Raw genomic sequence first — 21,972 nt, 5'->3', positions numbered from 1 at the left:
TATAGATCCCTCCGTAGTCATCTTCATTAATAAAATCACACAGCCTCGGCATGTCGCTGTACCGAACGGAGTCGACCGCGGCCGAGTTTCACACGATGCTGTTGGCAATGTAAGCACCGCTTACTCGGACTCTCGTATTAAAATCTATGCCGCCGGCTTAAGGCTCAATCAGATAGTTCATGGTTATATTGCGCTCAGTTTTACAAACACGATATTAAGGAAGGACAGCACGTGGACGGACGCAGCGCAATCGCTGCGTCCGTCCACGTCCTGTCCTTCCTTAATATCGTGTTTGTAAAACTGAGCGCAATATAGCCATGAACGTTCACCAACTAGCCACCTTCATTGCTTTACTCAATCAGATAGAGTCACCGAAATCACCCGACCGTACTCCCTCGGACTCAAACTCGGCAGAACTCAGAATCCGCACAGCCCGGATACAGACGCGCCGCCCAAAATCAGACTCTGGCAGGCTCACTCAGACACACGACTTCGAGATTTCATATTCACTCTAGCTCATGGACTCGTAGGCCCTTCCTACCCCCCCCCCCTTTTTTTTTTATTCGAGAAGGGCATCACATTCTGTCCAGTTTGATGCAGCTTACTGCATCAACAAATTCACGCATTTGTTGTCCACGATGAGAAGGCTCGACCATTCCCCTCAAGAATACACAGTCCGATTTCGCTCGATCGGGAACGCGCGCGCGCTCATCGTCACACGAAGATCGATCACGTAATAAAGTCTTATGGACCCAGAAACAAATGAAATTACGTGTGATGTAGGCTCGAGCACGCAGACTCAACCCTCCCCCCCTCCCCCCCTCCCCCACTGCCCACCCATCCATCCAACTCCAATTCACTCTGACTCGCTCTGACTCGAGGATAACTTCTCGGTCTTAACACTCGTGCCCACTAACTCACACTTGCACAGACTCTCCCCGACTCATGAGGGTCACTTTAAGCCATCCGCGAGCACAATCAAATAAAATCTAAATTTACACCAACATGATGTCTGGAGGCATGGAAAAAAAAAAAGACATTATGGTTGCTTGACTATACACGACTGCAAAAGTCGATCTATAGAGACCATGGCGCCAGCAAAAAAACTACAGCCGTGAAACGTGGAAATGTATCGATGGATTACATATGTATATATAGAACGTACGTGGACCGTATACCACTAGATTTAAACCTGCATGCATCTACACAGGCTGCGAAGACTAATAAATTTTCGTGGTGGCATATCTGTGGTCTCTAGACTTTTTGCTCGTGACTGCACTAGCACTCGGCTGTTCGCCGCACCTCCGTATAACAGTGCACGTGGAAAAGCAGGAGCTTACACAATGGACACGGGCGACTAAATTAAACAAGAGGAGCGCACAATCTGTGGAATTCGCGATGATAAAAAATCGGTAGCATAGTCGCGGGAAGGCTATACGGGCGCAGGAGGATTAAGTCAACTCTCGCAGGTTTCGCAGGATCACCGGCTGTAATCTCCTGGAATGCAGTCGCTGAAACGTCAGCGATGTTAGAGGTTGGATTGCGCAACATTTTCACGAGACACACAGGAGAGAAACACACACACCACAGAGCGCTCTGCGATGTGCGTTTCTCTTCTGTGTGTCTCGTCAGAATGTTGCGCAATCCAACCTCTAATATGCTATACAAACACGCTCAGTCTTCAACCTTAGCAAGTTTCGTCAGCGATGCTTCTCTCGCATAATGTGTGCAAACCGCGTCGCAAAGCCTGGCTGTTCGACAAACGTAGCAAAAGCCAAGGTGACCAGACAACCAGCCGTAAACAATCACTTCTTCAATTCTTTTTTTTTTTCCCGTGGGGCCAGGCTCTAACGTGGCGCAGTCAATTGGTGGCAACATGCCCAAACAACATGCGTTTCAAGCGACGATGAGCACCGCATGACAAGAACCAGGTGCACGCCTGGTTCTACATAAATATTTTCTACTGAGGAATCATCTCGAGATTGCTCAGTGGGGTTAAATTGAAGCACGCTTCTACAGCCAACACTCAATCACTATTGACCGTTATATAGCCCTAGCTGTATAACTGTTTCTTTATTTCAGCTGGCTAATGCTACACAAGGCGCCTTTGCACGTTGACCACCTCACGCTGAAGGCGGGACAACACCACAAAACGAAGACAAAGTACGGTTTCACCTTCATCTGACACACACATACAGACACACGCGAGAAAGAAAAAAAAAAAAACAAAAAGCCGCAGCATGTACACGAAATGGCGCAAAGGAAGGTGAAAGACGAGGCGCCGACCAGCAGCCAATGGGAAGACCGGTCTACGAGCAAGTGACGGGAATGACAGCCGGTTACACCGGTTGCTAGTGGGTGCTTCGCCTCCTCTGCGCTACATCCATAGAATAAAGAACCAACTTTGTATATCTGCGTGCTACACCTGCGTGCTAAGGAAAAGCACTCGGCTTACCCACGCCGGCTACGCCGATGGCAGCGCCACCAACGTCACCCAGAGCTGACAGCACGGCCGTCATGGTGTCACGTCGGTCTTGGTATTCTATACAAACGTCGACGGAATACTAAACCGTTGTTAGGCCGTGACGTCGAGCTTTCGAAACGGTCGCGGACGTTCCGAAAGGCACACCTCTTCACGGGCCGTAACACCCGCACGAAGCGAACATTTCGCAATCACAGGAAAAGTAGATGAGGAGGTGGCGATGTTCTTCTTTTTCTCGAGTTCTATTAAACTTCCCGCGCGCGCGGCGCCAGCAGCACACGGCACCACGAAATGCAACTAAAAGGCAAATTTAAAAGAACGCAGCTAGTCGTTACCGCCGACTAATTCAGCCCACTTTAACGCACGACGAAGCGCCGTCTTCTCATGTTTTTTTTTCCCCGAGCTCTTGGGAGTTCACCAGGAAAGCTATCTAGGCAGGAAGACGACGCCCTTGAGCCAAGTTGTGCCGGAGCAGACGACGCGTCGCCGACACCTTCACCGCACAACCACTGCCACCGGGGCACACTTTCCGCACCGACAACTTCCTCCAGCACGAGCGCCCAGCGGTACTCTTCCGGCTTCTTCCCGCACCGAAACCTAACGCGCACTTCGTCCCAGAAGCCCCCCCGACCACGGCACCCCACAAACGTCCTCAGCGCTCCCCCTCGAAAAAAGACTGCCGAACCCGAACGGGAGCGCAGGGCGTGTGCTTCGACCAGCAGCGATCGACTGCGCGGGTGACGTCAATGCCGACGTCACACGGGCGTCGAGGCGACGTCACGAGGCCCGACACTGCGGCCCGTCTGTCACCGCACGTGGCGCAGAAGAGAAAACAAACGGGGATACGAAGAAAACGTTTTGCGGCAGAGCGGGTCGCCCAGGGCCACGGGAGCAACCCGCGCCCAAACGAAACGCAAGAACACAGCACCGCGGCTCCTGCTGCAACGCCAAGCACGTGGGTCCCAAAAATAAAACGCTGCTCCCTCCGCCAATCACAGCCCTGTCGTTAGCGTTCCGCGGCTGTGCTGCGCTTCGGGGCTTCCTCGGCGGCTCGCTGTCGCAGCTTAGCAAACCCTGGCCCGCACACGATGCAAAAACCGCCGGTTTTCGTGACGCAAGCGGGCCTTTGAGCGCGATTCGTTCACAGACGTCTCCGGGCCGTGGGTCGGCGTAGTCACTCACGAGTACAGTGACTGACACTCGTCGCTCCATACTCATTTCACAGACGTGGGAAAGAATGTGAGCGAGTGACAAATGGTGTGACCTGACGTGAGGGTGAACGTGAACGAGAGCCGATGAGTTTGAGTGGTCGTATAAAGAGTGAGTGCCAGTCAACGCGAGTATCAGCGAAATTAGGCCACTAAAGTTTCGATTGGCTGGGCTGCGGTACGCGTCAGAAGCAGACAGGCGCCCCCAACCAATCAGCACTTCAGCAGCGGGCAAAATGGGCATGTCCACCAGGCGGGCAACTACAGAATATCCCCTTTGATGAGTGAGCATTGGTGGGTACCGGCTAGAGCGAATGAGTGTGGGGATGTGGTTACCAGCGTGAGTGAGTGCAGACGAATTTTGAGTTACCATACACTCGACCCTCGCCGTAATAAAACGGGATACAACGAAATAATGGATATAACGAAGTAAATGAAATTCCCCTTCAAATACCCATAGAGATTCACGTACGTAAAACAGCTTTAACGAAGTGAAATTGTTCTGCTAATGAACAAACTAGATTCGTCTCCGAAACAAAAAAAATGTCGCAGTTTCACCAGAATGGCGAAGCATCGATTGCGATAGCAAATTAGCAGACAGCTATACAAAGCAAGCACAGTAGTTTTATCGGTCGTATGAACTCGGAAACATTCGCTCACCAACTGAATTAACAAGCATGGTGTCAGCGCACACAAGCAAACATGAACATGTCACAATCGATGAGCGCGGACACTCAAAACGCTGGTGTGAGCAAGCGCGGCAGCAGCAGCGAGCGAAATGACCTTCGCGCGGTCTATCACTTCAACCAGAGCAGCGAGAACCAAGTGCGCTTTCAAGAAACGGCGCGCGCGACCGTGCAAAGTGCGCACTTGGTGGCGGAGTCGAAGCTCCCACCCCTTCCCCCCTCGCTTCCTGCACGCGAGATTGAACCGCAATCGGCAGTTTCCGTTGCGCGAAATGCACAGTTGGATGCATGGATGGATGGATGGATGGATGTTATGAGCGCCCCCTTTAAAACGGGGCGGTGGGTTGCACCACCAAGCTCTTGCTATTGCTCTTGAATACCCATAACCAAGTTTTCTGACCCCCTATTGTGAACTTCGATTTTTTACGTCTCCGTTTTTTGTCGTTTCCCTATTTTTCTTCCACCAATCTTCCAATCGCCTCTTACTATCTCCATTGCGGACATGTTTACTTTTCCGCTGCTCTTGCTGAACCCAAGGGCTTCAACGAGGCCAGTGGTGCCTAAATCGAGCGCTGGACAGATATGTTCACGTTATAATAAAACACGCTCCATCATTTCCCTAGCTTTACCACAGCAAGCACATGCGTCTTCTTCCTTCTTATATCTCGCTTTATAGGTCCGTTATTAGAGTTGTCGGACGATCCCCCCGCTGGCATCCAGTTGTAGGAGTTGTCGGACGATCTCGCCACTGCCACCATTTGTAAGAGTTGAAGGTCGTAGAGAGGAACTTGGGAGGAACTAGGCGTACAGGGTTTATTTACAGTATTTACATTTTAAACAAGAGATACATTTACAGTCTAGCGTGGCTCCCAAATAGAGCACGCAAGACGAGCATACAGCACACAGCTTACGAGCACACAGCTCACGAGTACATTAACGAGCACGATAACGAGCAGAGCACGACGACGAGCACACACTAGCAGCCGACAACAGCCTCTTATAAACACTCCATTGGTCCCTAGTTCCCTAGGTGAGAGGACCGTTCGACCAGTCATCGAAGTTGACCCGCCGGTTGTCCATTATCTTGAGTCTTGAAAGGCGCGTCGGTTCCCCGAGCTGACCCGCGCAGCGCGGCTGCCAGTTGCCCATTGTCTTGCGCCTCTAAATTCCAGAGCTGTCTTTCTCCTGTAGTCGCCACGAGTGTCAGCAACCTGTGACGAATCCAGGGGCCCGCGTACCGCAAAGCACCCTTTTGTTAGGGAAGCTCTTCTTGCTGCCGAGAGAGACCATGAAGACCCGGCAAATCAACCAACAATACGTTGGGTGCCAAACGTGGCCCGCCCTGCTGTCGTCACCGATTCTCCGAACGAGGCGCATGGTGGATTAGCGCTGTCGTCCTCGCTGATTCTCCGAAGGGCGCCAGCACCGCGGGTCGATCGAAGCACGTGAAGCGGGCTGAAATAGCTTTGCAGAGCAGTACCCCTGCAGGCCGTTCCTAACAGCGTATTCAAGGCATCCAGATATCGCTTCGAAAAGCAACGAGCCTCCCTTTGAGTTATACATTGCTTTTTTTCTGGATTACTTTTTTTCCTCTTAAGCAGTTACTCCTGGTAGGTTTCTTTTCCATTGCCGCCACCCGTGAGATTATTTCAGCCTCTGTGCATTTCGCTTGATGTTCTTTGCTGTGTTGCTAACCCTACAGGCCGCATACTTACTGGTAAGCTTCTTAGTACTTTTCCTCCAAGGTGAATCAATGCTATTCCTGTACAAATACCTGAACACTCTCCCAGCCCATTCACGTTCTTCCATATTCCACGGTCGTTCTTCGTAATAAATTTTATTCGGAGATTCCCTCACTTCAAAACTTGTCCAGCTCGTATCACCCTGCACAGCTTCAGTTGTAGTCTTCCCGTGAGCGCCCAATGCGAGGTGTCCCACGAACCTCTGGTTGCCATCGAGTCCTGATTGTACCCCTGACTTCAAGCAAACAACCGAATTTCCAGAAGTAAGTCCTGGAACCATTACACCGTTCCACATACCCCGGAGTTACTCGTACCTATTGTATTCCCATGGCGCTCTGCGTTTCATAATAGCTGCATTTATTTTCCCCTGTGTTTCCATATATCTGTTGCCTTCGCATTTCTATATATGTTTTGCCTTCGTGGGTCGTATAACAGTTGCCGCCATATATGTTTTGCCTTCGTGGGTCGTGTAACAGTTGCCGCCGGAGCACAGCGCCGCCGCCCCTCCCCCCTTCTCATCCCCCTACGGCCTTCGCGCGCGCCAGATTGAGCCTTGATCGTGCGCTCCCCTCGCGTGCTTTCACTCATACATACAGCATAAAAGACGCGCGGCAACGGTGTTATTGCCGGTGGACTTTATATGGAACATCACGGCCAATGCAAAAATGTGCCTGGAGTGTCCGTATAATTGCCATAGCAACACCGGACCGTTGAACATCGCTTTCTGCGGGGTTCGGCACCCGTTCGCGGCGGCAGTTCAAAACTCCCACGTCGCGTACGCCGTCAAGCAACACTGCTAAACACTGCTGTCTCAGCGCGGCGCGTAGCGGCGCAGCCGCGCACTATCGTCCCTGTATATCGGAATCACGGAGGAATCGGAATACTACAAGCAGCGGCTCACTTCTCCACGCTCTTGCCCGCGCTAGGAGATTTCAAACAGGCGACGAGAATGGTGGCGCCATCTGCCGGGGATAAACAAATCGCGCGAAACCCGGAAACAAATGAAAACAATAAGAACACCAAAGCGCAGCCGCCGTCCGCCCCTCCATGCGCGTTTTGCTGGCGCGTGGATGGAGGGGCGGAGGGTTCAGACGAGACGTTCATTTGAGGCATCGCCAGCTGTTTGTCATACCGAGACTTCACGCATAGTGTCAATATAGTAACTCTAACGGAGGGTTTAGTCCCAGCGAGAATTCACGCGTGCTTCACGCATATAGTAACTCTATGGCTTCACGCTATGAAAGTGGTGGCGCCATCTCTCGGGGATAAACAAATCACGCGGAAGCCAGTGCGTTCTCCGAGAATTGCAGTGGCGTTACTGCTCGGTGCGCGAAAGTTGAAGAGGAGGGAAATTTTAAGCGCAGGAAGTTCCACGCATTTCCCTCCCCTCGACACAAACTCTAACTCTCATGGACCACCGGTTATCTGCCATACGAATTACGCGGCCTGCCTAAATCCATTTCTAGAATACCGGTCACGCCCGTCTGCTCTCTCATTCACACGGCTGTCTTCCTGTCATTTTTTGTTCCATCGCTCGTCGCGAGGTCCCCAACTTCTCCCCAAGCTAAGCTTAAACTATCGGCTCCATATGTTAGCCCCGTTACAATGCAATGATCAGGCATGATACACTACCTCTTGAATGCTGCTCAAACCTACCGCCAAGCTCACAATTCGAACCAAAGCGAATAATCCGAGCACGTCTCTGCTGCTGCGGACAGCTCACTCGCTTGAGGAGCCGCTTTCGCCAACGCGTAAGACATGCGCAACCTGCCACATTTCACACGAATTGCATGCACTCTCACGTGTTTGTCAGCTGCGAGTGCGTCTCGATGCAAGTGTGAACGTACGCGAACGCTCACGAGTGGGTGCCGTGACAGTGGGCGCTATGATTAGAGAAATTCCCAGAGGGTGCAGAATAACTTCGACCCAAACGTTCGTTCACCGCCTAATGCCTACATAGCAAACCACAGAGTTTCCTCCTACAAAAAATTCAGTGCCGATGATTTAGCGGCAAATGCGAGAAAAATGCGTTAGCGACACGTCGCACCTCTTTCGAGGTTCCGGATCCGTGATTTAAGCAGCGTTCACCACATTGCAAAGTTCTGTTCGGGAGCTCAATCGACACACGTCCTGCCTCGTCGAGGAACGAAGTGCAACTGAAAGCGGTCTGCTCAGTTGCTCCGTATATAGATACACACGTACATGTGCACGTCCTTCTGTGCTCTCCCACCCCCTCTCTATTTCTACCACATGACCGGCTTCCCGCACTTAACACAGATGCACTTTTTTTCTTTCTCCCACTTTGACACTTCTAATGCTAACGCATCAAAAATTACTAGACGGAACTGTGGTGCGGGTGGCGTCTACGGGCTGTTGCAGGTGTGGCAGTTCAGCAAGGAGTGCTATATCATGAATATTGCCGAATTTCGCCACACTGTCGAGTTAGCCAACTTGTCAGCTCCGATTGGCCCATAAGGCTGCTACGGCTCCTATGATTGGTTCAAAATGTCACAATTACAAAATTTGACAATACGGCAGTATTTGACGATGTGCACAATGGTAAAACAGGATGGATTTATGAAGCGTATCATTTTCAATAAAATACTGAGTTCTAAATGAAACCCTTCGAACATTATTACGCTTGCGCACTCAGCCTTATTGCCTTGCTGTTCTCAGAAAACTAGGAGTGCTTGGAAAATTAGAAATGTGAAGCGCAATAAATAACGTCAGAAGAACGTTCAAAGCCTCCAGCACGAATAAAAAAACTAACCGCTTCCTCCGTGACAAACGATCATTCCCATGGTAGCTGCGAGACGGCCGCGCCAAAGTTCCCTCTAGCAACTGTGTGGCAAACCATGGCCTCCGAGATTGGGCACTCTGACAGTTGGCGCCATCTCGGGGGCCACGGGCGAACGAAGGTTCCGTGCCTAGTAACAGTAGAGACGCCAGTCACGAGGCGGCGCCACTAGCCGAAGAAGCGTGAGAGAAGCGGCCCGGCGGGGCAAAGCCGGTCCCGGCCAACTCAAGCCGGCAGAGCGGTCAGCACCGTCAAGGACGACCACCTGGCGGCCCGTCGAGAACCGGGACGAACAACGGCGGGAGGGGAAAACAAAAAACGCTCAAACAAAAAATACACGCGCAATCCGGTCGTCGTCGTCATCGCTCCCACTCTCCTCCGATCGGGCAACGCCACGCATCAGAGAGGCGAAGGACCAGCGGGACGCATTTGCGGCATTTTACGGGACCAGTTGCGGCGCTGTAGCCGGATGAAACGTCCACGCACTCGTGAACCGACAGCCGCGAAACGAAACTCCAGTTCTTTATACGCAGATATCTTTCACTGCTTTAAAAAGGTAGTGAGACCGCTTAACACGATGATTCGCATGCAGCATAGTGAGACAATATTTACTAGCGAGAATGTACTGCATTAACCAAAGTATGAACTAATTAAAACTCCCACGAGTGCACAATGAGAAAACAGAGAGATATTTATTATGAGATAAAAGCTGAGAGGTCGACCTGAACTAGTATGTTATAGCGGAGTTCTTTGATTAAAAAAAAAAAAGGTATCAAAAGAAACCAGTAGCTACGGTATTGGATCGCGAATGGTTCTGACCAGTGAGGCGAAATAGTGAGGCGAAACAGCTGCACCAAAATTTTAAATATCTCTTGCGGCAGATGGCACAATTCTACTAACCCTTGGAACTAAACTACTTGATGACGCGGGCACTACTTTTACAAGAAATCGAAATGCTTAATGGAATAAATCGAATAATTCCGCTAACGTTAAATTAATTTACGTCACGTATAGGAAGTAACGAATTGTAGCCAGTGAATTCGCAAGGCGGACCCACATGGAACAAATTGTCAAGATGACACCGGTTTCGAGATATTCTTTACCGAAGTATGCAACACATTACACTGGCGTGTCAGTTAGCATCGTGCTTCAATGCATACGACAGCGTTTTCCTTAAAATAAGAAAAATATGTGGAATAGCAATGAATTTTTTTTACCGCAAATTTGACAGCCCGTATCCCGAAACCAGTGCCATCCCTCAGAATTCGTTTCAAGTCGATATATCTTTCAAACTCGCTAGCTACAATTCCTACGCTGCAAAGTAAATTAATTAGTGAAATCTCAATTGGCGATATCTTATCAATCAGTTAATTACGCATTTGATGGCTCGCGGAAGGAATATCCGCCTCATCGAGTAATTTAAGTTAGGTTCTGCTACCTGCCCCATGTGATTTAAAAAATAAAGAAGGCATGACATATGGTCATGTTGTGTTATAATTAATGCACTGGATTACAAAAAAAAAAAAAAATGAAGCACAGGGAGATCGCACGCTGAGAAGACCGATAAACATACAGTGCGACGCAGCTTGAGAAATAATATTGATATGTCCAAGATTTTAGAAGACAGAAAAAGACTGAATCGTCGCGACGGCACCTATCACAGTCGCTGTAGGCGGCGACGTCTCTATAAATAACGAAATTATTTTTGAACAGTTCTGATAGCGTCCCCTCAACAATGGTTGTTAGTGTAGTGTCATATGCTCATATGCTACGGCCTAAAGCTCACGGCACGCTGCGAAAACGCGCTCACAGCGAAAGCAAAACATTGTGCGCGGACATGCATGCAGACGCGCAGTAGGTCGCTGCGAACCCGTGCGACTATCGCATTGAGGCTTCATTCTGTTATGGCCCGTTTGGTTATACCGACAGCCCACTATAAGAACATATTTCACATAGTTTACTCTCGGCGTTTACCTACCTTTCCCGCAAGAAGCCGGTTCGGGAGACTCCATTGCGGCGACCGCGCGCAGTGGCGTTCCGTGTACGTATTCGTTAAAGAGATAGCGTCTGTAAACGATTCTGTGCTTTCAGTTTGCCCAAGATTATTATATCGACAGTCAAAAACTCCCCTCGTTTTGAGAGTACGTACATAAATGTCCAGGAGTGCTGTCGCGTGGTGTTTTTATTGAGCGCCGTAAGCGAAACCTACGAGGAGCGCGCCGCGTGATCCCTCATACTACGCAAGAGAGGCGCTTCCGACAGGTGGCGACTCCGCAAGTCCTCGCCCCCGTATATGAAAAAGGAGACACGGAGGAGCGGATCGAAAAAGCCGCTTCACGAAGACACGCAAGGAGCGCTCCGATGGAGCGGGCGTGGCTGCGGTTACGCGTCGGGCATTGGGACGCTCGCTGTCTCCGACGGCGACAAAAGCGCGGAAGCGCGAACCGGAAGAGAGCACGACCTTATCTCAGCCCAAGGTGCCGCGAGCCACCGAGCGGAGGAGGAGTGCCAAGGCAGCAGGCGATTTCAACAGCTGGGCCCACGAAGGACTCGCACACAACGCACACTTTTTTTTTTGTTGTTGTTCGTTTGCTTTTTGCTTAGGAAGGATTAACCAATTTCCTTTCCGGCCGGCATTGACTATACAGACGTTTCTCTCTCTCTCTCTCTCTCTCTCTCTCTCTCTCTCTCTCTCTCTTTTTTTTTTTTTTTTTTTTTGATTACGCGTATAACTGCTGACGTCTACATGCAACGTGCTGTGGGGACTTCTGCAGCGCTTTATTATGAAAAATTTTGTAGACTCGTTCACGGAGAAAAAAGAGAGAGACGGGATGGAATAGGCAGGGAGGTTAACCGGAAGAGATTCCGACATGCTACCCTGCACTGAAGGGGGGGGGGGTAAGGGGAAGTAAAAAACTGAAATAATAGGGGAGATAAAGCGAATGCACAGATAATTCTCCCGAAAATACGGAGTTTATAGTTGATGGCAGAATTTTCTTAACACTTCATATTAGAAAAGCGATTGCGAAGGAACAAACAGAAGGTAGAGGCACTTCGGATCACTGAGCCTACTATACGCATGTATATAGATTTCCTACATGTTTACCGAAAGACAATTTGACGAATCGTTCGTTTTTTTTTTTCCTATTCCAGCTACCACTACATATGACAATTTAGAACGGATGTACGGGATTAGTCCTAGCATTCACGTACAGTTAGATACGACGAACGTTGGAAAAGCGCAATGAGATGCTAATTGCCCAGCCAATTAGGACACGGGATTAGTCCTCAGACATACGTACATATCTTTCTCGAGGAAACTAAATCTGGGACACGGACATCCTCCTATAACAAGCCCATATGCAGATGGCTGCAGAATTTACAAATATTGAGGACGGGGATAAGACTTCGAGACGTAAATTTCGCAGCCCAGTGAGCATCATATTCGTCTGCGAGGACATCGAGAAGGAAAATTAAAAAAATAATAAAAAGTGTCTTTTTGTTTTCGCGATGGCGCAGGCTTCATTTTTGTATATGCATTTGTAGCCGACCGCACGACTTTCACGGTGTCATTGACGCAGATGATGCTTACATTTGCATTCGTGCGGTAGTCGGGGGAATAGAAGAGCAGATATCTCACAGACAAACGAAGACGGTAGAAGAGGCAAAAAAAAAAAATTGTGGGTTTTACGTGCCAAAACCACTTTCTGATTATGCGGCACGCCGTAGTGGAGGACTCCGGAAATTTCGGCCACCTGAGGTTCTGTAACGTGCACCTAAATCTAAGTACATTTCGGTGGGGGCGAAATGCGGCCGCCGTGGCCGGGATTCGATCCCGCGACCTCGTGCTCAGCAGCCTAACACCATAGCCACTGAGCAACCACGGCGGGTGGTAGAAGAGCACGTAAGCGCACAGACACCTGGATGGAACTCCAGAGCGAGCAGTATGCAAACACAGAGCAGGATGCTAGGAAAACGAATGAGGCACGCACGATGAGTCGGTAGCGCGATTACGAGGAGCACATCTAGTGGAATACGGCAAATCAGTTCTGCGGAATGCCGCAAGGTGGAGGAATGTTCATGAAAGGAAAATTTGCTATACACCAGAATGCAGCACGAAGCTACAAAGGAAACCCCATACGGGTTTCTCAGGAACAACGCTTCGCAGTTGAGGAAAAATTCGTCCGGGTCCGGAATATTTAGTTTGAAATGACCTTTTAGTTGAATTCGTCCTGGTCCGGAAATTTAGTTGAAGCGCCACAAAAAAATATTTAACCTGTAAATTATCCTTATACGGTAACAAGTGATAACTACCGTGCAGAGATACCAGGCTTGGTAAGCCAGAAAAGACGCAAGAAATTAGAGACGGGTGGCGACGACTAGAGACGCCGCCTCGAAGTTCCCGCGGCGGCTCGACGTGACGTCATGGATTCTGACGGTCTGTTCGCACATAGCAGCATATCGGTGTTCTGTGGCATAGCCCCCTAGACGTGACTCGGGCCTAGTTCAGTTTCACCGCGATGTTGACGCCTCAGCCGTCGTCGTGCTGTCACGGTATCGACGCGCATGCGCAGAGCCCGCGAGTAGTAGCAGACGCTCTTTAGGGACGGGCAGTGGGCATGGCTGCAAAAGCGAAGAAACCACGTGGACGCACGGTCATGCTTCGCTCAATTAGCTCTGGCGGAGCCAGGTCAGTCTGAATTCACAAAGAGAGTTCTGAAGAAAAAAAATACCTTGAAAGTTTTAATTTAGCGCCTCTCTTTAATGTCCATCTTAACGAAGTGTAATTGGTTCGTTTTATATTTATTTGGTACAATTAACTTCATATATCGGTGAATTAACTATGCGAAGAAGGAAAGCGAAAGCTCCTATAGAGGGAAATTAAGCTTAAACGTGCATCGCTGCCCGAACCACAGCTGTTCAACCAACAAATTGCTAACACCAGCCTTTTTTAAAGCGAACTTTACTGGCCGCGAACTTGCGATTTCGCCGCGGCGGTGCTCCGAGAAGGCACATGACGTCACAATGCGCACCTCGCGGCGGATATTTCTCTCTCACTCCCTGGTCACTACTGCGCATGCGCCACTAGTAGCACCGAGCCACAGGTGTTCCGCCGCTGCGCAGCGCTGCGCCTCTCTGCCGCCGCCGTTTAGTATGACGTCACACCGCGCTCCTTGTCGTTGCGCTCGCCTCAGCTCGCTTCGCCAGCTGCGTCTCATGCCTGATAACATGTCGGCGGATTGAAAAGGAGAGCTCGCGTGCGCCGCAACCACAGTTGAGGCGGCAGTATGGACGCCGACAATTCTGATAAGCAGGAGGAGGCCTGGAATCGACATCGGAACGAGATGAAGAGGAAACGAATCGCCCAGGAAACAGACGAACAGCGCGCCGAACGACCAGCTAAACGCCGCAACATAGCTAAACAACCAGACTAACCTGGACTTGCAATCAACATTAACCAAGGCTAACCACGCTATGCCTTAGCTTTCGCTACGTATATCCTGGTATAGCCGAGCTAAGCCATCGCCGTTTTTTTTTCATTTCGACCCCAATTAATGAAACGCGGCCGCCGCTGCCGGGACTCGTACCCACAACCTTGAAGCCCAACAGTGCATCACACCAGAGCCAGCCAGTATAAGCTAACTCAGTGGGTGACAATCTTCGCATTTCACGAAACTTCATCCTCTCCGTGGATTTCTGCAGAAGTGATTTGCCGTGGCAGAGCAGTTCAAGGTGCTTCCAATTATTCGATCGAAAAAGAAAAATAGCAGCGCCGTTTTTCCGCCAAGGAGACGTTTCCTTAGCTTTCTTAGGCACGCAACGAGGTCCACATAAGGCCGACATGGCGCTTGGTGGACCGGTGTGTAACCCGAGGGGGTCAGTTTACGTGCAAGCCTGAAGAAATGCCTGCGAACGACAACATTGCCAGCCTACACAACGAAAAACAGCAGCCGGACGCTCGCTCCCTGCCGAAACCCCAGGTAATTCGACGCAGGCGCTGCGCCTGCGCGGACCTGTTGCATCTCATTAACGTTGCGCGACTGATGTCAACCGGGCGGCTGGCCGGCTCGTCGCCGTCTGAAAGACCAGCGCGCGACGCGCCTTGCTCGCCCTGTGGTATGCCAAGAGGGGACGGGAAACGGCCCGCCAGCACACGGAAGGCGCACAAGGCCGCCGGATATTGCGAGCCGTCGAGAGCCGCGGCCACGCAGAGACGAGGGCTCCCCGGAATGTGCCCCCGTACGTATGGACAATGTCTGTCGGCAACTGCAGAGCCAAACGAGCCTATCTATCCAAAAGCGCATCGTATCAATCGAGGCGATATTCATCGTATACGGCACGCTGGCTAGTTGTGTGCACCAGTAACGCACTATACTTGAAGCCGCGTGGCGGCCAAGGAGCCTGGGTGTGCAGAGCTTCGCCTCATGGAACGGTTTGCAAAATCTTGCAAGTGCGTTTTTCCACACGCCTCGTTTGACATACGCGACACGAAATACACAATCAAGCCGCGCCTTCTATTTCCATGCGCCCTCCACGCTGTCAAAACACGCGCCTCGGCTTTTACAATGCGAGAACGACACCACCTTGGTAATGGCAAGTAAGATGGTTGGGGGAAAAAAAGCCTGCTGACCGAGTTTTGCATAGAAGGCTGCCGATTTCTAAGTAGGAACGCGCGCAACCTGCCCACCTGTCCATCGCGATCGTCGCCAAAGATCTAGACGGCTGGACGTAAAGGGCCCGAGAGGCTCGGACGATCAAATGAGTGAGTGCCTTAATAAGCATGACCTCAGAGATTAGGCGGTGGTAACAGCGCCCCACCCGATCTCGGAGGCTATCTCCTCAGCAGTTAACTGCACTGGACGTATGGCGGTTGGACGTCCGGCAGTGAGCCAATAATTTTCTCCAATCAGGAGACACGACCCATTTGGCCCGTGGCGTGTGACACTACGGTGAGCTAGTTGGTGCGGAAATTTCGAGATGTTGACGCCACCAGTCTTCCGTCATTGTGCGCATTCTACGAGGGCGAATCAGAAAGTATTTACACCTACTTGTAGGGCTGTAAATGCGAAGTCAACATATCCATTCCCAGCGGTGGACCTTTCTTGGAGCGGCCCGGCCTTATCTGCCGGCAGCTACGCGGCACGGCGCTGCTGCTAGTTGTTGAAGATGGCGGTTGTGCTTCACAGGCATGGAGGAAGCAAAAATATAGGAGAGAGCATTACGTCACGCAGCCAGCCTTGGCAAGCGAGCGCGCTCCGTGAAGCCACAGCGGTGGCCCAACACGTGATCCCTTGCGTCCAGGTCACGGAGCAAGAATCGAGATTTGCTGAGACGTTTGGTTCCCAGTAGCTATGGCAGTAGCTTTTATTCTCTACCGGCTTGTTCGGCAGCCCTGTTCGCTTGTTCGGCAGAGCGGGAACAATAAAACCAGCCGCATACTTTGACGTGCGATCACGTGTTGGGCCACCAGCTTGGCTTCAATCGTGTTGCGGTATGCTCCCTCCTTTTTTCCTTCCTCCATGTTCACACACCCACGGCGTACGAGCAAAGAAGAGTGATTAGTTTTCTATGGAGCAATTGGGACGAACGCCCATCGAAATCTACAGAGAAATGCAGCCCACGTATAAGGAAAGGTGTCTCGCTTTGAGAAGTGTGAGGTGGTGGTGTCGCCAGTTCGCAAAAGGCCGTAAAGACTTGCATGGCAATCAGCGCTCGGGGAGGCCGCATACGTCGCTGACTGACATTTCCCGCGTGGAATGCCATGGTGAAAACCAGTATACAGTCCGGACCTCGCTCCTAGTGATTTCCACGCTTTCGGTCCGCTGAATAAGTTATTCGTAGGACAGAGATTCACGTGCAAGGATGAAGCTAAAACAGCAGTCCGACGGTGGTTCCACAGTCAGCCGGACGAGGTCTACTACAGAGGCACCTCAAATTTAGCGCTGCCATAGGACAAATGTCTGAACCGGTGTGGGGACTATGTGGGAAAATAGTTTAAGGTACGCGGAATAGTACGTATATTTGTAATTACCTTTGTGCACCTTATTTTGGCTAATAAAAAATAGGGGGCGGGGGAAATGCTTTCTGATTGGCCCTCGTGGCATACTAAGCTTCCGATGATGGTAAGATTGACGAACATCGCACGCCAGACGTCTTAAGAAACCATATAAGCCAAATAACACCGCACTTAAAGCTTTGTCATTGGCTATATACACGAGGACACACAAACTGCCATGCTAGTGCACAACTGTCTTGCACTTGAAATTTTTTTCCGTTTTCGTCGATTTTGCTTACTCTACGAAACCACGTATATGCTCTGCAATCGCTTCTGAGAGCCTCGCCAAGACGCCTAAAGAAAACTTTATTTTATCCCACCGTCGTGCCTCTCCAAATATACGAATAAACGTATTGTAGTACAGCGTATAGCGAAGTCCCCACCTTTTCATTCGACACACGTACGAGTTCGGAACAATGGGTCCACGTCTGGAAACATCGCTCACGTCTCGCCGCGAGACAGGCGGTCTGTCGTTACCGCGGCTACAGCGCAACGAACGCTCGCGAGGCAGCAGATGTTCCCGAGAAGACATACATTCGGCGCTAAACAAGCACGCACAGACATGCATTCAGGGCACAATACGAGCGCACGTACAACGCAGCGAAGCAGAACGAAACAGATGAGCTTAGCCCACGTAACACCTGAGCGAAAAACACAGACACACACACAAAAAAGGAAAGAGAACTGACAGCCACGGACTCTTCTTCCCAGATGTGCTGAGCGCCTGCACTACGCTGCCTCACGGAAACCATGCAGTGCGTATGGAAGCTATGTATACCTCGTGCAGCGCTGACTTCATGTAAGCCAATCAGGATATCGAGTGCACTCGGCTTCTCGTCCGCAACGTAAGCGTCTGGCGTCCGCGTCGTCTGCTCTGTTTGGAATCGCACCGCTGGTACGATCTGTTGGGAACTCGGCGCTGACGCCCGTGGTTGTACCTGGGTCGCAAGCCCCAAGGGTAGCGTTGGCCTGGCGGCCTGGGGTACAACTGGAAGCATCCGAAGGTCCCGGCAAAGCATGAGTCGACTGGTAACAACAAAACAACTTGTTTATTTTAACATCGCAAAGAGTTGGCGGTCAGGTTTGACCGAAGTAGAGAGACGGGAGAGCACTTCACTCAACAGAAGAAATCGGAGCCCTCCTCTTGGCGTCCGGGGGCAGCTGTTTTTATACTCTCGCAGTTGAGGGCAAGAAGGAACCCCTCAAAAGACGAGCACGTGAATGTACAATGGGCTAATGGTGACGCACACTGTCGTAGCGATGCCGTAGCACCATGTCGAGCACGATCTCGTAGCACCCTGTTGTAGCGCTGCCGTAGCACCATGTCGAGCTCGATCTCGTAGCACCCTGTTGTAGCGCTGCCGGTCGGGCACAATGACTGTAATGAGAGGATGATCCCTGCTTTGGCATCGCCTGTTTCGGGCACAATGACTGGAATGAGAGGATGATCCCTGCTTTGGCATCGCCTGTTTCGGGCACAATGACTGGAATGAGAGGATGATCCCTATGCGGTCGCATCGCCGCAGTCGCGCCTGGAAACACCTGGCGGGGAGCGTTGCGGCGACGACGATCGGGCCAAAATGTCTGCCGCCCCGCCGCAGTCGCGCCGGCAAAACCACGTGTCGCAGGCGAAACGCAACAGCTCCCGAGGGCGGTAAAGCAGACGACGAGGCGAGATGGGTTGACGACGACAGCTGCTGCCATAACCGCGTATTGAGAACGGTAACAGACAAGGCTAGATATACGGTACGGCGCTTATGTTCTCTCGTTAGTATCATTCTACTAGCTGACAAAAGAAAGTGGGAAAGAAGGAAGACAAAATTTTTGCTGACGAGAACAGCGATATTCCACTATAACTGGGAGGCTGACACCTCGGTCAGCAGAGCAAACGAGTACTTAGGGACAGTGCACGGAAATAGGGGCATGATGTAGTGTAGTCATTCCAGTAGACAGAAGGAATAATGGACACAGTGAAAGGTGAAGAGCATACTCGCATAAAGTCGTCGACTCAATTGAATACATGGATTCGCCTAAACTACGTTTTTCTATCTTCATACGACTTTGTGACTTTGCAAATAGATCATTTTCTACAAAATATGGCGTTATAAATTTATTTATTGGCAATGTTTACGCGTGTGCTCAGAGTCTCAATGCCTTCATGCATTTAGAAAAACACGGTTGCTTGGAAATTTTCAGGCCAACAGGTGGTGTGCGAACCCATGGATGACCCAGTGACGACTTGCACCGGGTAACAGAAACCAATCTCTAAGGTTATGCTTTTGCTGACTGCACGCACCGGAAGCAATCGCAGTTTCGAAAACGCGTCACGGACGCCATATTTTGGAGACCAGTCATAAAAAAAATGCATGTTAAATAAGGCCGCAAGAACGTCTGCAGTTACAGGCGCGAATATTCTTTGACAAATCCATGCAACTACCACAGCCCCTCCATCAACCGCCTCCATCGAGCGGCCGTGGAACCACCCATTTTTCCCACGACTGTTTAGCGATTGTATCGCCACAGTTCCCTCTGTAGTTCTGATTAGGGAAGTCTGCGAATACTCCGACCCGTGGCACTAACCAAAGAATCGACGCTGTCGCAACTCGAGCATCACTTTCTTCCACGCGTGCCACCGGCGTCTGCAGCACTACGGAAGCTGCAGGAAGGCCGGATGTCTCTCCAGATGTATTCATCCGCGCTGCGTCGTCTTCTCAGCGGCTACTTAATTCGCGGTATACGATGCACATGCCCGAAAATCCATAGTATGCCACGAAGCGTTGTAAAGTATCACATAGCAAGAAAAAAGAAAACTACCTAATTCTGCCAATAATCGGAGAGCTACGTCCGGAACTGTGTTCCGCTGCGCAAGGATATTGCTAGCACCCGCCTCGAACCTTCGGCAGCGCTGCAAACGACTTGCGAGATGGACTACAGAACGCCTCCCACAGCTTTCGCAAACACTGCACGGTACTAGGGAGGCGCAGACGACCCGGGCCATCCTTTTAGAGGCGCAACATCCGCATATAATATTATACGGGAGCGACGCGTCCAGCTCTCGCGCTGTCAGATGATGCGGCGAGCACTATATACGTGCAGTTTCCTGCTCTGCTCGGCGGCAGCGTCGTGATATACAGCATTGATCGACGACGACGAGGACGGAACAAAAACATAGCTCGTTCGTCCCGCAGCTGCAAGCCTCGCCGTCGTCCGTGCTGTCAACTTCCATCAGCGGGGGCGGACTCGTTGTTCCGCGCGCGCGCACGTTCGGAAAGGCGTAAACCGAAGCAGGATGACGACCATGCAGACGGGAGCGTATTCGGCGGGCGCCTTCGCGGGCAGTTTTCGAAGCTTTCGGGGTGATGGGGAAGCACGGAAATGGACGTCCGCCGAAGAAGAGACAGGCGCGTCGCTGAGTTATGATGCGTCTTTCGGTAACCTGCATGCAATTAGAAAAAAACACAGAGCTATAGCGAAGCATACATGCTCCTTCGAAGACGAGATCAGTCTGTTTTCGCATGGTGCGACTTCGCTCGCGATCTCGCGCGTGCGTCGCACGTGTCCAGTTCCATCGTGCCAGCGATTTTTCGATGCTTGCAGGTGCTGAGCTCCAACATATATGCGGAGTGGGTGCGGAACCAATAAAAACGTAGATCGTCAAACACGTCACTAGGTTGCTCGCCACTTTTGTTTTGATGAGTATACGAGCTCCGACACGAAAAAGAAGAACGTTTCACGAAAAAAAAAATTCTAGTTTGCTTAACTTGTTTTCAGTGATGCCAAGACTAATTCAGTCTTCTTCCATAGGTGCTCGCAAATGCGAACGTAGCAGCCGCTATACGATCGGTCAATGCGAAATTCGCATTTGCGGCATCCTGAACTGCGAAAAACCCAGCACTTGAAAAAAAATAACAACAATCGCGTTTTTTCTTTACGCTTCCGAAAACACGACAATGTATAATTAACAAATTTCAGACAAGAACGCAAACGAGACGTGCAGGAATACGTTGGAATTGGCACGAATCCATGGTGAAATGAAGAAAGCACGGCACATAAGGACAAAGAAGAATCGACAGTACAAGCGTTCATATACTCGAAACTGGTCGCGTATATACTAGTCCCGATAGACGGCGGTGCCGTCGTCTGCATAAGTTACCGCAGATAACGTATGGACTAGTGTTGGCAATATTTTACTTATTTTCTTAACACTCTCGGACGTGACGCGTCCTCACGACGAAAAGCCACGGAGACGAACAAAAAGCATCTAAAAATATTGCCGCTGACGCGACTCGCGTGCAAGGCTGGGCGGGATTCACGGACGCAGGGAGTCAAAACTTTAGAGTTTCAGAAGAAGAAAAAAAGATCACCGACGATTACGATACTCCCTAACGGGAAATTCGAGCGCAGCTCCATACGTGTTTTAATTTCGCGATATATGGGCTGGCGCGGGCAATCTGTCTCGTGCGGCAAGATGCAGTCGGGGCGAAGTGTGGTGCCACGCTGCCTCGCTAAATCCGGAGATCGCGAGCGCACGCGCGTAGGGTGGCGCGATTCGAAGAAGCCGCCGCCGACAAACATCCCAGACGACGCGCGCTACTCTGGCGCCATCTCGTAGGGATCGTCGCCGCACTACGCTTTTCTTCGCACGCTTTTGCCATACCCTCCTCCGCTTTCCGCCTCGCGGTTCCGCCGCACCCCCCTCTTCGCTTTCCTCCTCTCAGCTCTTCTCTCCCCACCTTTTTCGTGCCCTGCCGCAGCGCTGCGTTCGCTCTCATCTTTCGCAGTTCTCCTTCGCTCGGTTACACCGACGCTCGTCTCAGGAACGGGCGCCCAATAAAAGGTGCGCTCTGAAACAAAAAAGAAGTAACAGTTAACCAACCGGACATTAGCTGTCAGGCAAATCGCCTCCTGTTACACCCTCTATCGGAACGACCCGACAACGCCATTAGAGGAGGTATAACAGCTGACTCGCATGATCCGCAGGCGAAGGCAAATGCCGCCGCC

General features: G+C 50.9%; 1 protein-coding gene across 2 annotated transcripts in view; it reads right to left on the bottom strand.

Moving 5' to 3' along the window:
• Positions 1 to 21,972, bottom strand: part of numb (NUMB endocytic adaptor protein) — a 96,172-nt gene that overhangs the window by 52,124 nt on the left and 22,076 nt on the right. Inside the window, exon 1 of one of the 2 annotated variants that reach the window (XM_075699949.1) lies at positions 2,456 to 3,177. The exons of the other annotated variant lie outside the window; for it this stretch is intronic. Within the exon in view, the coding sequence (XP_075556064.1) occupies positions 2,456 to 2,519 (64 nt within the window). The 5' untranslated portion in view covers positions 2,520 to 3,177. Of the gene's footprint in view, positions 1 to 2,455; positions 3,178 to 21,972 lie in introns of those variants that run through there. 2 annotated transcript variants of the gene reach the window in all.

The sequence above is a fragment of the Dermacentor variabilis genome, chromosome 7, assembly GCF_050947875.1.
Source record: "Dermacentor variabilis isolate Ectoservices chromosome 7, ASM5094787v1, whole genome shotgun sequence".
Lineage (NCBI taxonomy): Eukaryota > Metazoa > Arthropoda > Arachnida > Ixodida > Ixodidae > Dermacentor > Dermacentor variabilis.
This window is presented reverse-complemented; position numbering and strand designations above follow the sequence as displayed.